This window comes from Podarcis filfolensis (assembly GCF_964270895.1).
Source record: "Podarcis filfolensis genome assembly, chromosome: 9".
Taxonomy (NCBI): domain Eukaryota; kingdom Metazoa; phylum Chordata; class Lepidosauria; order Squamata; family Lacertidae; genus Podarcis; species Podarcis filfolensis.
Genome location: NC_139610.1, coordinates 51,997,424 through 52,013,523, shown reverse-complemented (window position 1 = coordinate 52,013,523; position 16,100 = coordinate 51,997,424). Strand labels below are relative to the sequence as shown.

At 41.9% G+C, this 16,100-nt stretch overlaps 1 protein-coding gene and 1 long non-coding RNA gene across 15 annotated transcripts in view; one reads left to right on the top strand and one right to left on the bottom strand.

Annotated features, from left to right (window-relative positions):
* Window positions 1-818: 818 nt before the first annotated feature.
* Window positions 819-16,100, bottom strand: part of CAMK2D (calcium/calmodulin dependent protein kinase II delta) — a gene marked incomplete at its 3' end in the record, with an annotated part of 142,814 nt that continues 127,532 nt past the window's right edge. For 11 of the 14 annotated variants that reach the window (XM_083571469.1, XM_083571463.1, XM_083571458.1 and 8 more), the window contains 4 exons: window positions 10,337-10,412; window positions 8,838-8,932; window positions 4,675-4,903; window positions 819-2,913 (listed from right to left, as the gene is read on the bottom strand). In XM_083571469.1, coding sequence (XP_083427595.1) covers window positions 2,910-2,913; window positions 4,675-4,903; window positions 8,838-8,932; window positions 10,337-10,412 — 404 coding nt within the window. Of the gene's footprint in view, window positions 2,914-4,670; window positions 4,904-8,837; window positions 8,933-10,336; window positions 10,413-12,213; window positions 15,018-16,100 lie in introns of those variants that run through there. The other 3 variants (XM_083571461.1, XM_083571462.1, XM_083571471.1) reach the window with 3 other exon arrangements.
* On the top strand, window positions 4,914-8,417 carry LOC310742564. Its single transcript, XR_014538559.1, has 2 exons — window positions 4,914-5,266; window positions 5,635-8,417. It is a non-coding gene; the product is annotated as an uncharacterized lncRNA (long non-coding RNA).

The following is a 16,100-nucleotide window of genomic DNA, read 5'->3' as shown; positions in this document are numbered from 1 at the left end:
ACTGCCTTAACTCATGGTAACGACCGCAAAATGAATTCATATTCCATCAGCTAAAATGGAACGTCTTCCCGGGGGGGCGGGGGAGAGAAACATATGGAAGAGGCCCTAAGATCTACTTGGATGCTCCCCAAAACCAAACCCTTGGAATAGCAAGCAAGTGACCACCAGATGGCAGCAAACTGAAAGTTTTAGCCAAGCACAGAAACGCAGGGTAGCTGCAGCTATCTCAAACGGACACAATGGAGAAAAAAATGTTTTCCCACGACAATATATGATATTGATCCTCTTCCCTCTCCAACTCCTAACCCTCTCCCAATTAACAGAACCGTTTAATGTTTTTCTGAATGCCTATTCAGAAATAATTCCCATTAAGTCCAGTGTGCATAGCAGAGGATTGGAGGGGTGGGTGGAACCTGATTCTTCTAACACCTCATTTCATATATGCCCACTTGACTGCTTCGATCTGCAGAACTGGCCCTGCTACAGGTGCCATGTAATACTCCTTCTGCATTGGAAGAAATCTACCTTTTAGCGTGGAAGCTGCTACACTTTGGTACTCCCTGCCAGAGACAGCAAGAAGGTGTCTTTGCTGTACTCTTTTCAATGCCTACTTAAAATCTGCTTCTGCAAAACTTGAGATTCCTCAGAGCCTGTCAACATTATTTCCCTCTTTGCACATGTGTGTGTGTGTGTGTGTGTGTGTGTGTGTGTGTCCGTGCGTGCGTGCGTGCAATTTGCCTACATCAGGAGTAGCACTCACAGCCTGAACATCAGCATCAAGCGTCACATTCTCAAATGAAAACAATGAGAGCCAAATGTCAGCAGAAATCACAAATTTATTAATTCTTAAATATATCAGTCAGTTCTTTACCATTATGGCAAGAAATATATATATATATACATGGTGTCGCATGGTAAACTGCAGTGTTTTGAAAATGACAAAGGGTTAGGTGTGTGATTCAGTTGGAGTGCAGAGAACTAATTCACATGATTCCCCTTCCCCCCCCCCGCCCCTCACATCTCAGTGTGGAAAATAGACCTGACCTAGAGTAATATGGCAACACCACATGCTATGGTAAAAAGTGTAAAAAAGAAAAAAGAAAGAGAAAGAAAAGAAAAGAAAAACATCCTACACCTAATTTTGTTAAATGTAAATACACTTATACCACCTAAAGCCGCTTCACAAAAGAAGAAATTGATTTAATTTTTTTAAAAAACAAAATGCACGAGGCCACTGTGCCTTTTCACAGATCCCGTTTGCGGGTTAATATGGCTCAAGACATTTACTGTAGATGCTTGTTATAAACATTTCCGTGGGTTGTATAAGAATCATCACCAGAGAAGCTTAAATTTCTCTAACATATATATGTATACTAGGAACAACATCAAGATGTAAGGAATAAGATCCACTTTTGATTAGTAATCAATACAGAGAAATGAAAGTTATACAAATTAGGACCTTTTTTTTGTCTGCTTTAAAAATTTCAAGCTGCTGCAAGTTGTAAATTTAACTTACTAAAAAAGAACATTGATCAAAGTATCATGCGCTATACACCATTACAGAAAACCGGTAGCCCCAATGTTAACCAAAGAGAGAAGAAACAAACAAAAGTATTTTTTTTTCAAAAGGGAAAAAAACCCCTATTTTTATTGTTAACTTTTAAAGAAGAGGAGCAATGCTTGCAGGAATATAATTTCACATCTACACAACAGAAGCAATCAAATGGCAACTGAGCAATCTGTTCTAAACAGACACTGAATTTATTTCCTGCTTACTTCGCATGTATATATGCAGCAACAGGGGGAAATAGTTAATAAAGCTGCAATAAGTATTTTATTCCACACTGTTCAAGAATGTTGATGAGCCATGAGAAAATAGATAAAATTATTATGGCAAAAGCGTAACAGTTTTATTAGAAAACAGATGCTTTCTTGGTAGTTTCCTTTTTGTCAGTTAATAAACTGTTACAAAGTAAATTAAGACAAGTAAGCTCCTGATACTAAGCTTTTAAGGCCTAATTGTCCTAGAGTATCTTGACTAGAGCATCAGTTTAAAAAACCCTCTACAACTTGCTTTAATAAATGTACTGTACATCCATAAAATGATCTTTAGAAGTTTTAGTTTACCCTTTTAACCACCAAAACCCATCTCATATTAATGTGCTCACTGCTTGGCTCTGAACAAATGAGAAAAAAACACTTCAAAACATTTCCTCTTCCCCTGCACTTACAACTACAAAGCTAAATAAATTGTTAAAAATAAAATGAATTTGCTGACCAGATAAGAACAGTGACAGATACTTCTAGCGAGGTCAAGCCAGTAAATTATGCCATTTCCCCCCAGTTTACCTACAGTGACTCATAACAAAGATGGCTCCTTGAAAGAAAAGCCTACAGCTTTGGTCTAAACCCAGTATTTCTACCCATATGTCCTACAATAACAAAGGTGCTGTTAGTAGGAATTATTTCTACTATGACCAAAGCAATGCCGATTGTCTTTAAGAATAAACGAGCCAGAAAACAGAAGTAGCGAAAATTAAAACAAAGTTAACTGATTTTTTTTTTTTAACCTTCATTCCCTTAGTTTGCACATGAAGATATTACTCATCTTCTGGCATGAGAAGTATACTCTGTATATTCTCTAGCATTTTACTTGCCCTCCCTCTTTTCTCCCGTATCTTCTTTTCTTCCATTTTCAGTTTGCACGGAACATCCATTCCCTTCACTGAAGTGTAAACAAAAAGTACCAATGGAATATACAACAAAATGATGCATCGTAAATGTATCACATGTAGAAACTTCACAGCTTCATGCACTCGAAGAACATGCATGAAGAGGGCAATGGAGTGGCCAAGATGGTAGCCAACCAAGTGCAGAGTGTGGAGGACAGAACGTGGCACCGCAGACATTTAGCTAGGAGGGGTGAGAGGAAAGATGGGAGGAAGAGAGAGAGAGAAAGAGAGAGAGAGAGAGAGAGAGAGGGAGGGAGAGAGAGAGGGAGAGAGAAAGAGAGACTAACATTAATTGCTGAAATATTACTTTCGGGGCTAAGTCATAATTTCCAAATGAATTAAAACATTAGGATTTTGTGTGCGTTTGTGTGTATTTATATATGTACACACACAGAGAAATCAAATTACATACACCACTATTTTCATATTCAAACTACTGTGACATTTCAATGTTTAATAAAAAGGAGGTAAAGGTAAAGGACCCCTGACAGTTAAGTCCAATCACGAATGACTCTTGGGGTTGCAGCGCTCATCTCGCTTTACTGGCCGAGGGAGCCGACGTTTGTCCGCAGACAGTTTTTCCAGGTCATGTGGCCAGCATGACTAAGCCACTTCTGGCGAAACCACAGCAGCACACGGAAATGCCGTTGACCTTCCCGCCGGAGCAGTACCCATTTATCTACTTGCACTTTGACGTGCTTTCAAACTGCTAGGTTGGCAGGAGCAGGGACCAAGCAACGGGAGCTCACCCCGTCATGGGGATTCGAACCACTGACCTTCCAACTGGCAATCCCTAGGCTCTGTGGTTTACACCACAGCGCCACCCACGTCCCTTTATTAAAAGTACAAGCAGGTGCAAATTATCCATGCACCCTTTTTTGTTTATCCTTTGTAGGGAATTGCTCAATAACATCCATCCTCATTCAAATAAATCAACATGATAATGATTTGATCAAGACAAAGATATAAGCAAAGCTTTGTTCATCATATGCTATTGTGAATTACAACTCAAGTTTCCACTATGCAATACAGGTGATGCTCCATTTATGCAGGGGTTCTGTTTCGGGCCCATGTGTGCATACACAAAATTGCGAAAAGAGCACCCTGGTGAGTCCTCCTAAACCATACCTGGCCGTCCCTTTGGCTTGTGGGAATGGGGAATTGCCTATACTGTATTTAAGGTGTGGTGAAAGCCTGAACATTCTGATGCTATCTTGGTCAATGCATCTTGTTGTTTCCAGAGTGCAGATAATATACTGATCCTGAGCAAAAGTAATTAATTAGGAGTATTTCTAAACAACTTAATATTTAAAAATCTCTAAGCCATATACAAAGATAAAACCTAAAGACCCCAAAACAATAGAAAAGTGTAATAAAAACGCAGATAAAACATAAAACCCTGGTAAAATAATATTTGTTCTAAATAAATATTGAAAAAAACAGGCAAAAAGAAGAATTCAGTAACATGCTCCAATCTTATGGGGCTAGGGAAATCTGGTCTGAAGGGCTCAACAGTAATCATGTAGGCAGAAGCTGCAGAGCAGATGGGAGCTGCAGCTTTTGATTCATTTTGTTGATTCAATAAAGGGAGAATTTGTGGCCACTACCCAGCGAAAATTAAATAATATTAGAAACGTGTATTTACAGCAGCTGAGTGGGCTTCATTCTGCACTTGAATTTGTGCGGATTCATCGCTGCAAAATCTAAGGAATCAGTTTCAATGGTTTCGAAAGCTGATTTGGTGCATACTGAGGTAGATATGAAATGGAAGTAGCAGTCAGCAGCTTGCTTGGCCTGGACATATCAAATGCTCTCTGCTCCCTTCAAGAGACACCTAGTTGATAGGAATGTGGGGCCTGGAAGACAAATAACTGGGGCCAAAGAAAAGAGCACTTAAACAGATGGACAGACAACAAACTGAAGATGAGAATGCTTTACTCACTTGATAGGTACTGTTGGTGATCCTGAACGGTGGAAGTGAACATTCTGCCATTTCCCATCGCGGCGGTGCCAGACTCGCGTCTCTTCCGACTGCATTGTCTTGGGCATCCCACTCCCATCCATGTACTGAGTCAGCCGTATGTACGCAATGCAGGCAGCATCATCCCCCACGAGGTGGACATGTGGATTCAGGATGATGGTGTGGACTGGCTTGTTGCTCTTAGACAAAGCTGCAGGGAGGAATGGCACATGCTATAAAACTCATAATGCACAAATGGGATGCAGCCCTGAATAAAATGTGGGCATGTTTCTAAAAAATGTAGATCCTGGGCTTTAAATGGGAGTTGAAAATACACTGAATTTGGTTTGGCTTGTGTGTCCACAGAAGTTAATGTGTTACATTACCACAGAATCTTGCTGAGGCAGAGATATTAATTAAAAGATGATGCAGAATTTTGTTTGTTTAAAAAACCCCACACCCTTGATCATACTAGTGATTGTCAACATCTTTGCCCCGATCACAGATGTGACAATGGAGAAAACTTAACATGTGAAGCAAAAATTCATGGATTGTATGTGGGGAGTGTTTAAAGGTACCCCTGACCAAAAGGTCCAGTCGTGACCGACTCTGGGGTTGCGTGCTCATCTCACTCAAGAGGCCAGGAGCCGGTGCTTGTCCGAAGACAGCTTCCGGGTCATGTGGCCAGCGTGACTAAGCCGCAGCTGGCGAGCCAGCACCAGCGCAGCACACGGAAATGCCGTTTACCTTCCCGCTAGAGAGCGGTCCCTATTTATCTACTTGCACTTTGGGGTGCTTTCGAACTGCTAGGTAGGCAGGAGCTGGGACCGAACGACTGGAGCTCACCCCGTCGTGCGGGGATTCGAACCGCCGACCTTTCGATCAGCAAGTCCTAGGCTTTGTGGTTTAACCCACAGCGCCACCTGCGGAGAGTGTTTAAAGTGCTTAAAATGAACTCTCTAAATAATCCTTACAACCACCAAATAACATATTGGTTAGCAACTAACATGTATGACCCCCTGAAATTTTTGCCTGTGAGGGAATATGGCCCCTTGGCTGAAAAGGGCTTCCTATTCTTAGGTTACATGCCAAAATGTATTTAACATGCCTGGGTTTGTTTGGTCACATATACATTTGGGCTTCCCCCACAGAATCCTCGGTACTGCAGTTTGTAAAAAGGTGCTGTGAGGCAAAGCCCTCTCTCTCAGGGATAAAGCACAGTCGCCAAAATTCCCTGGGGGAAACCATGACTACTAAAGTGGCATGAATGTGCTTTAAATGTGTGTTGTTGTTTACACAGCTGCTGTGGGGCAGCTGGCGATCTGGACCGGAACCATGGCATGCCAACAGGGCATTAAATGATAGTGCGTTGCCAAAATAAAGTTGAAACGAGCCTTGAAGCACGGTCTTGAAGCACATTCTTCACATCTGCTTAGCAATGAGAATTCTCCCCTGCAACAGGTGTCTTTATCAGGGCAGTCAGTGTGTCTGACAGAATATGTGATTCTGTCTCTCCGACCGGAGCAGAGATATAGTTCTGTTTCTTATTTTATATGTAGACCAGTGGTGTTGTACAACTTGTAATGTATATAATAAAGACTTTAGAGAATAACTGGATGGGTGAGGTGGCTATTCCTGTCACAGGAATTCACCAAGAGAGGGCTGGACTGCTGCTGCAAAGACGCAGGAAGACTTTCTGAGGAACTCTGCTGAGACGAAGAAAAGGAACCCCAAGATTTGGAGCTCACACGCTAACAATTAACCCCTTTTCCTGTGTTCCAGTCCCAACAAATTCTGCACCACCCCTTATTCTGTACAGGCTGTTATTTCTCCTGGGAGGGACATTGAGGAATATGTATGAAACTGAAGTTTACTCAGCTGAATGGATGAGAAAATTCAACTACCTTATTTATTTGCGAGGCAATTCTCTTCTAGAGAAGAACTGGTGCTGGTTCAAAACATGCCCAGATTAAAGTTAGCATCCATTTTGTGTGTGTATACGCAACTGGTATCCTGCTTCATCAGAATATAATAATGCCAACAGTAATGATGGAGCAAAGTGTGATTGGGAGGAAGGGGCAGGGATACAGTTAAGTGAGAACAGCTTGCTCTCTTATCTGCTGATCCAACCATGGGTGAAATCCTTTTTCCCACTATGCACCCTGGATTGCCTCCATGTATGCAAATACGAGAGCATTTATTGTTGTTTTGCAACCTGCAGGGTGTCGTTATTATGCAGAAGCAAAAAGCTGTTTATACCATAATTTACACATTTACACATTAGTGGAATTGTTATCCAAAGAGGAACACTGTGTTTTCTCCACTAGCTTGCTTGTGGATATACAGCGAGGAAACATGTACCTTCCTGAGTAAAAATGAAGCTTCTGTTCCTTTTATGTGGCTCAGGCACTGAACCTTAAAAAGAGGATTTATATTCCTCAGCAGTGTACGAACAATCAGCCCCTATGGGACACTGATGTGTTTCGAACACTATAACAATAGATCAGTCTTGTAAAGTGAGCTGGTGCTAAAGGGGCAGTGAGATTTGCTAAAGAAATTTATCAGAGTTATTTCAAATGAGATTTTAGCAGACACCATAAGGGGGTTTACTCCAGGAGTTATTGTCTAATAAATAGGTCTTCCTTGCTTTTTCCAGCGAAGAAGTAAACAAAAAATCAACATTCATTGAGCAAACAGACTTAACTCATATATATATCTCAGATAGAAATCAAGCTATTAGTGCTTTACAAATGGTTGCTCTTCAAGATACATGCAATACCTCACATTCTACTTAGGAGGGACAATAATAACTGATCTTTTTTAAAACAGCAACAAATACAATTATTAATAACATTTAACATAAGGGCCTCAGAGTCTGTTCATTTGCAATGCCATGCTGCTGCCACAGGTTACTTCCACATCCTCTTCATGTGACTTTTTGGCACAGAAACAATTTCATGAAACAATTCAATCACATATGTTTCTTCAGTGGATGCATTTGGATGCCACAACACACACAGTAAACCATGGCTTATTGTGATGGGAGCGAACCTAGCTTCCGGCTGGCTTGCTTGCTCCTCTCTCTTACTCAATTCCTCTGCTGCTGAGTAGCATGGAATTGTTCATTTCTGTTTTCAATAAAACCTTAACATGTCACATTTTTGAAACCTGGCAAACTGTAGATAATTTTAGTTATGGCATCCTTGAACAAGCCAAATTCAAGTCATGAAACTGGGCCTGTTAATCGTTTAGGGAAGAGCTTTCCACACTGTGTGTCACGAGACGTTAGTGTGTTGGCTGCAGTGTGTAGGTGTGTCGCTGAAAATGCTCCCTGCGCTCCTCCCGGGGCTGGGAAGGGATTTGCTTAACCTCCAGTTTGCCAGTAAAACTGAATAACTGTGTCACGAAATGATGCATGTTTAAAAAGTGTGTCACCAACATGAAAAGTCTGGGAAGCTATGGTTTAGGGATTCGGCGTAACACTAAACTGAGGTCATGCTGCATTTGGTGTGGCTGCCACTTGGTGGCCACATAACCTGCAGAGCATGATGGCACCTTGCATGTTTACGTCTATAGGACAAAATTGTTCAAATCCCACACACTTCCTATAATGCACAGTAGCAGTAGTCAGTTCTTTGTTGTGGTGGGGGACACAGGCAATTTGCTATCAGTTACTTATTTATAACTGGAAACAGGGAGGCCTTTTCAGATATATAATGTGGTGGGGGGAAAAAGCCCACATAGCAAGAGAGAGAAGCATTGTAGGCTCCTGATACACAAAGAAGTGCCTAATTTCAGACACTGGAACAAATGGGTTTACTAGGTCAGGAGCAAAACCCACAGTTGTGAGGCCACTTTCCTAACAACTCATATCATGCTCACTTCATCTGAATAAGGGGAAAGTTTCCATGGTTCACTTGCATGTAAAAGGTCCCAGGGTTCAATCCCCAGTATTTCCAGTTAAAAAAGAACAGGTGATTCAAATTTCTAAGCCCATTTCATGGATCAGAGGGAATGTTGGAAAGCTTTCCCCCATTTAATTAAACAAATCTGAAATACAAAAGAGTACAGTATTTCCAACAACTGGTGCTTAACATCTCCCAGATACACAAGACCTCAAATTATCTGAATTACTATTAACATACCATTCTCAAAGTAAAACCGGTGGAAGTCCATTCCCTCTACAAGATTTCCCAAAGCTTCAGGTTCAAATGAGGTGAGGCCGGGATCACATATCTTCCTACAGGGCAGGGAGGAGAAAATGCTCATTTCAAGAGCCATTCAGATTAAAGATCAACCAAGTGGAGGATTGGGCTGTCATCTTCCAGATTCAATGGAACCAACAAACCACATGAAGGTGTAAAAAATATGCTTAGTTCTATGCCCTAGGTGCTGCAGAGTTAAGTGAGCAATATACATGAGCAAGATATATTTTGATGCTGAAGATTCAGTCATGGTTGGATTCAGATATCCTTACCAGGCACTGGTGCTGGTGGTCTGCAACCCAATGAGATTGCAACAATTTCCATGAAGATTGCATCTTGGAGAAGTGTGGCTGTGCTGCTGCACAGTTAAACTATGGAACTCACTTCCACAGGAGGCAATGGTGGCTACTGACATATCGCTTTAAAAGAGCATCCCATACATTCGTGGAGGAAAAGGCTAACAATGACTTCTAGCCATGATAGCTATGCTCTGTCACCACTATCAGAGGCAGTATGTTTCTGAATACCAGTTGCTGGAAACTGCAGGATGGGAAAGCACTCTTGTACTCAGTTCCTGCTTGCATCTGGTTAGAACAGGATGCCATACCAGACATGCCATCTGCCCGATCACTAGATTAGGCTCTTCTAATGTTCTTACTATTTTCTGGAACCAATCCTCAAAGGAGGGCTGGAACTGTCACCAAATAGTCTCTCCTAAACTCATCGCACCAGGTGCGATTATCTAGAAAGATAATCATCAATGGTCCAGCAGAACCAACAGGGACATACTCCCCCTTGTTTAGCTCCTAGAAAACACTGTCTACCAAGGTGAGCAAAGCTGCCCCAGTACCAAAACTAGATCTGAATACCGATTGAAATGGTTCTAGATAATCTATCCCAAGAACCCATGGAGCTGAGATGCTACCACACACGAAAATCCTGTTCAAGAATGGGAAAAACAAGACTTGTTGGTAATCAACATAGTGAAGCCTATTAGTTAAGAATGTCTCACAAGAGTCGTATTAAGGATGGGACAATGCATTCCTCTTAGGAGACATTCATTACTCTTCTTACCCACTCTACCTAGCCTCCTCTGGCTACGTTTAATCAGCCAGAATGGGCAAAGTCTCAAGTGTATACAAGAAGTCACACACTTGCTTCATAAAAACATGCGAAGAGCCCTGCTAGATTAGGTCAAAGGGCTATATAGTCCCACGCTCTTCTCAAAGTGGTCAACCAGTTGCGACTTCCCACAATGAAGACAGAACATCTAGCCTTATATGTTTTATTACCCATTTCTATGAAGTGTATTTGGATTATTTTACTGTCTATGAACATTTACGGAATTCTTTGTTCTCACAACTGTGCAAACTAGACACTGGATACAGCCTTCGGCATTTGTACCCCATCTCAAGAAAAATAAAATAAATGCAACTTACGTGTAGGCTTCAAAATCCCCATTATTGATAGCTTCAATCAGCTGCTCAGTAACCTTGATAATCTCCTGCTTACGAGCTGAAGACAAGACAGAGACATGAATAAGATGGCACATTCAGAGGTATTTGCACAGTGCAATGGAAACCAGCAGAACAAAAGACTCTCAGGGTATTACAGAGTTGAAGCCATTGAGATTTCTGCCCAATCAACGTGATTGCCCTTCATTCACTGATGCTTCTTCTCTTCTCCTCCCTCCCAACATTATAGCAAGAAGAGTTAAGTTGCTGTTAGAACTTGGTACATTTTTTGTTTGTTTGAAGAGATATAAAGCAAATGCCAGAAATCTATTTGGAAAGGACTTTTGTAACCTATCAAGCTTTTAGAGAAAATTGTAGAGGAAAGAATCCTTTGCAGAATCTAGCAGACTATGCCACTTGAGTTTGATTCTCTCATGCATGCCATCTAGCTTCATCCTCCAGTTTCTGTAACTTCAAAGGTGGGATGTGCACATTTCCTGTAATCAAATCACCAGAAAATATCTGTAAACTATTGAGATGCCCATAAAATGGTGGACCGGCTATGGAAACATGGCCATAAAGATACAGCCAGTACCCATCAAAATGTCCTTTCCAAAGTGACTTTGATCTACCTTTGTTTCCTTTGGGGTCCAATGCTTCCTTCCTCTCTTCCTTCCTTGGGTTCATTATATCTGCCTGTTACTCAGCTGTGCTTCCAGAAAGTAGCTATGCCCTAATCCTGGGTGGGGAACAGGATTTGGCCGGCAGGCCTGATCCAGACCTCCCCCACTCACTGCAGGCTGCCCCCGTGCCAATCGCTTCTTGTCACAATGATGGCAAGTGATCCAAAATAAGTTTTCCTTAACTGATGTGGCCTGAATTGTACTTGCAAACAGAGATATGTGCCATCTGGGTGGGCTATATAGGTTTGCTTTGCTCTTTAGGTATTTTTCAGTATGGATTTTCTAATGAGCAACAGTACAGCATCTGTTGATACCATTCCCTAAGCCTTACTTCTGTTGCATTCAAAAGTAGCATGTGTGTTTCACAGAATGGGCAACTCATATTTAGTTTGCAGTACTCCTTGTTCACAATATAGAAAATCCAGAAAGCCAGAGGTTAGGAGATTACTTTTCAATAGGAACACCGTGAATGGGTATCTCTCAACTTAATTCAGTTTGTGACAACAACTGAATCAGGCTTATATTTCTGCAGCTTTTAACTGCATGAACTGTATCAGCTGACCTGAAAGCAATGTACCTGCACAATCCTACAACCCCAGGAAATGAGATTAAGGAAGCCTTGTTGCTGCTGTACATGGCTGTGGCTGTACGTTTCTATCACATCTGGCACCATTTCTTCCAGCACTACTCACACACCCCCAACACACAAACACACTTTTGTGTGTGTGTGTGTGTACATTTCATTAGCACAATAGGGGCTTGGCAGGATTAGCTTTCTCACACATTTGTCAAGGGTCTGCACACCAAATACCAACTGCAGCTCAGAGCATATATCCATGCAGTTACACTATGCTGTCCGTTCCAGTTGAATAGGTGCAAACCATCAAGAAGGTGAATTTCTTTCCTACTCAATAAAGGCACAGGAGTCTTCTGGCTCTAAAATGATTGCTTCTGCTACAAGCAGCACAGTGCTCAGTTATATGAGAAACTTCACTCTCTTGCCCTTGCCTGAGTCATTGGAAAGCTGACCCGCAAGCATGATGAGAGCAAGCAAAACTTGGGAGCAAGAAATACAAATAACAGAAATGCTTCATCACTGAGCTGAATGCAGCTACAGGTTTATACATGGGATGTAAGATTTTTAGTAGGAAATAAGACCAGAAGGGTTTTTTAAAAAAATAAAATAAATGCAGAACGACAAGAGTTTGAGAAAGGCCTTCAACAGCAAACGACCTGAGAGAACTTCAAAAGAAAGATTATCAAGAGAGACACAGTTTTCAATGCCTGACTTGTTGGCTGTCCAATTTAAGGGCATAATGTTCCTTCTTCATGTGATATCTTTTCTCATTCTTGCAGTTCTCTTTCAGTTTCTTTCCAGCCTGTCAACCTTTTTCTCCTTTTCACTTCAAAGCTTCAGACCGAACACAACAACCCTGATTGCAGTCATGCTGTAGCACCTCCATCTTGGATCCAATTGCTTTTGAAACTATCACCTGTTAATGGCACTGGCTTTTTGAGCTACAGCATTCCCTTGCTCAGTCACATTCTGTTTGGTTCCCATAAGCTTTTCTAGCACAGCTACAGCTTGACATAGCCAGTTAGGTCCCATTCTTTTGTGAATCTGGCTTCTTTTCCCATTACATGCCAATTTACATTAGGTGCATACTGTGTTTTATTTAATCACTCCTGTACATGTGTGCACAAACACACACACACACTTATATACAAATATACCTTCCGCAATCCTGAATCCTGTTGCACACACTTAGGGTCTCACCAATGATATCCTTTACTACTTGCAGAGCTGCAATCTCATTCGCACATTACTGGCAAACAACATAGTTGGATCATAGTTGGAAGGGACCCTAAGAGTCATCTAGGCCAAACCCCTGCAATGCAGGAATCTCAACTAAAGCATCCATGACAGATGGCCATCCAATCTCTGCTTAAAAACCTCCATGGGATGCACAAGATGAGAAATAATCTAAGAGGAGAAATGATGCTTGGATTCTGAAGTTCTGCAGCATATCTGATACCCAAGGCCAAGTATTACAAAGAGTTGCTTCTTTTGTAGGATGACAACAGCAAAGCCAGCTGAAGGCTACATAAAGACTAAGGCAGGAGTGGGGAACCTGTGGCCCTCCAAACGTTATTGGATTCCAAATCCCCTCAGCCTCAGCCAGCGTGGCCAAAGGTCAGGGAGAATGGAAGTTGTAGCTCAGAAATAACCAGAGTGCCAAAGGTTCCCTACCACTTTAATAGGAGATAGCCTGGCATCTGTTTGCCTTAAGTTGGTGCTTATACCATTGATCAGGGCTGGATGTTTCTCTGTTCACACCCATTCTTGGAGAAGGGGAGCTGTGGCCATGCAAGTGGTCTTTCTGTGAGTACAACTTTCTTTCCATGAACGGAAGGAACTTCTATGTATGGAGCAACAACCCTGGATCCAACCCAAACTTAGCTCATCACAACATCTACTGAATCAAAGACACGTACCATGCATGTTTCAGGTTGGCCCTTGGTCTCCGAATTACAGATTTGCCGTCAACCTTCATAATCAAGCGTCAGATAGTCTAAAGTTTTTCGAAGGCATGGAGTTAAATCATGTACTCTGGCTTAATTGGTGTGCACACTGGGTTCAGAGTTGTACACATGCAACAAATTTGGTGCTGCTCTTATGAACCAGAGTTGGGAATCCCTACTGGCAAGAAGGAGTGACCAGCTCATACACATTTGAAGGTAACTATCATGGGATGGAAGATGGAGAGTGCTGGCAACCTCTGCAAACAGACCAATTCCACGGTTTATGTGCTCAGAGTTGAGCAGCTGGGTGATCACTGAGCTTAATCTAAAACTCATCAAAGCTGAAAGAGAAAATTTAAGTCTTTGGAATTTAATATGAATTCCAAATATTATTACTTTATTTTAGCATAATCCTCCCGTTTCACTTTATATGCTTATGATGCCAGGAATGCTTGTGTGTTGCAATAAGTCCTCCGAAGGGTTGAGGAAGTCATTTGCCAGGGGCAAGTATTGCATTTTGACCCAAGCCTCTACAAAAAACAAAACAAAACCAACCCTCTATATGCATGCATGCATGTATGCAAGGAGGGTGAGGGTGGAAAGGGCATTTAATACAGCTTCTTGCTGCAGTGATTTATTCCTGTGCTCATATAGTGACTCCAAAGAAGTTTAGAATCTACTGTATCACCCTCTACAAGGAAGACTGCCGTGCCATATGATCATATCTACACCATACATTTAAAGCACTCATGCTCCTTTAGCAGACATCTCCCTCCCCCCCCCCCCCGAATCCTGGAAAATTAGTTTGCTAAGGGTGCTGGGATCTGTACTGCTGTGAGGGGTCTCTCAGCCCCCTTAAAAAACTATGCTCCCCATGATTTCTTCAGGAAAGCCATGACTATTAAAGTGGTATAGGACTGTTTTAAATGTATGGTACGGATAGTCACTCTGCTCTAGAAAAACAATTTCTGGGTTTTTCCCTGAAACCAGGAGGTGGTGGCAATCACCATCACTTAGGAACCAGTCAGACCAATGGTCCATCTCCCTCCCCAAGGTCTTAGACAGGAGTCTTTTCAAGCAAAACAAAACTGGATCTGGCTAAAACTTACTTGGGGGAACAGGTAATGATTCAAGTTCTTATTGAATAATACATATCATTCATATGAAAATTATTTAAGTTCCTACTGAAGAGCAGGGTTGTTTTTTTCTTCAAAGAAAAAGCCAGAGACATTTATTTAATATGTTTTGAATGACTTTATGGTGAACCTAAACACTTAAGCCTGTCATCTGTACAGTGATACTACTTTCCAGTGTCTGCTGCTCCAAGTGATTCACTGTGATTCACTCACTAATGATCTGGCAGAAGTTTTAAGCAGCTGATTCTCTCTTCAATTTCCTAAGAAGAAAAGATTCTCCCAAGACTCTCTGCACACCTAGCGAAAACGCAAATGCCTCATGCCCTAATGAACAGAAAAACAAGAAACAGGAGTGTCAGCATATGGACTATCTGCTATCCAAACACACTAAAGGATATGTATACCTCCCAGCTTGCCCATACCAGGATGCCAGGCCCCTTAACAAAAGGAAGAGGAAGCTAATTTATGCACTGGGTATCAGCTATATGGTGGTGGCAATTACCATCACTAGGAACCAGTCAGCCCCCTGGCCCATCTGGCCCCCCAGGGTACTAGGCAGAAGTCTTTTCTGGTCCTATCTGGAGATGCCAAAGATAAAACTTGAGATTCTCTGCACGCAAAGCATGTACTCTGCCCCTGAGATACAACCCATTCTCAAATGAGAACCGGAGAGGACAATACCGATAAAATATGAAACAGGTGATAAAAGAGAGGGGTTGCTGGCACTGGCACTGTCCCTGTCGGATTGCACCCATCTTTTTGTGCAGGTGATGGAGGGAGTGATTACCAAGAAAAGCTGAGCACAGGCTAATTTAGAACATGATTTAAAACCACACAGGCCTCCCCTTGGCCACGCTTCTCAATTCATTCATGGGGAATAAATGCAGGCAGGGGTAGGGAGGCAGGAGAGCAGAAGAAGATGGGGGTTGAAGCTTGGGAAAAGCTTTAAACAAGTGTTTAAAACGAACTTTTGAAAACCCCTTCTATTTTCTTGTAAAGTGCTAAACTTGAATTCCAATCAATTTTCAGATCAAGCGTGCAGGGCAGGGGACAGGCAGGGGTGGCAACATATCTCTAAATTTGATAAATTCGTGTTAGTGGGTTTACTTCTCCCTATGTCTGATAAACAAGGCACACCCACAACCACCTCCAGATAAGCAAGACATAGACCTACTTTCCTGGGGGGCTCTTTCATTCTCCCTCAGAATCCAAAGTTTCCTTATGAAGGTTTTGGAGAGAGGAGTGAATATTTGTCACCATCTAGAGTCACCTCATTTTTTTTTCCGGAAGCAACAGCACCATCTAGAAAAGAAAAGGGCCGCAATACCTATCCAATCAAAAACAGAAACATTAACATTTGCTTCTCAGCACTTTAAGAATGAGAAGCTTTGCATTAAAGGAAAGCCG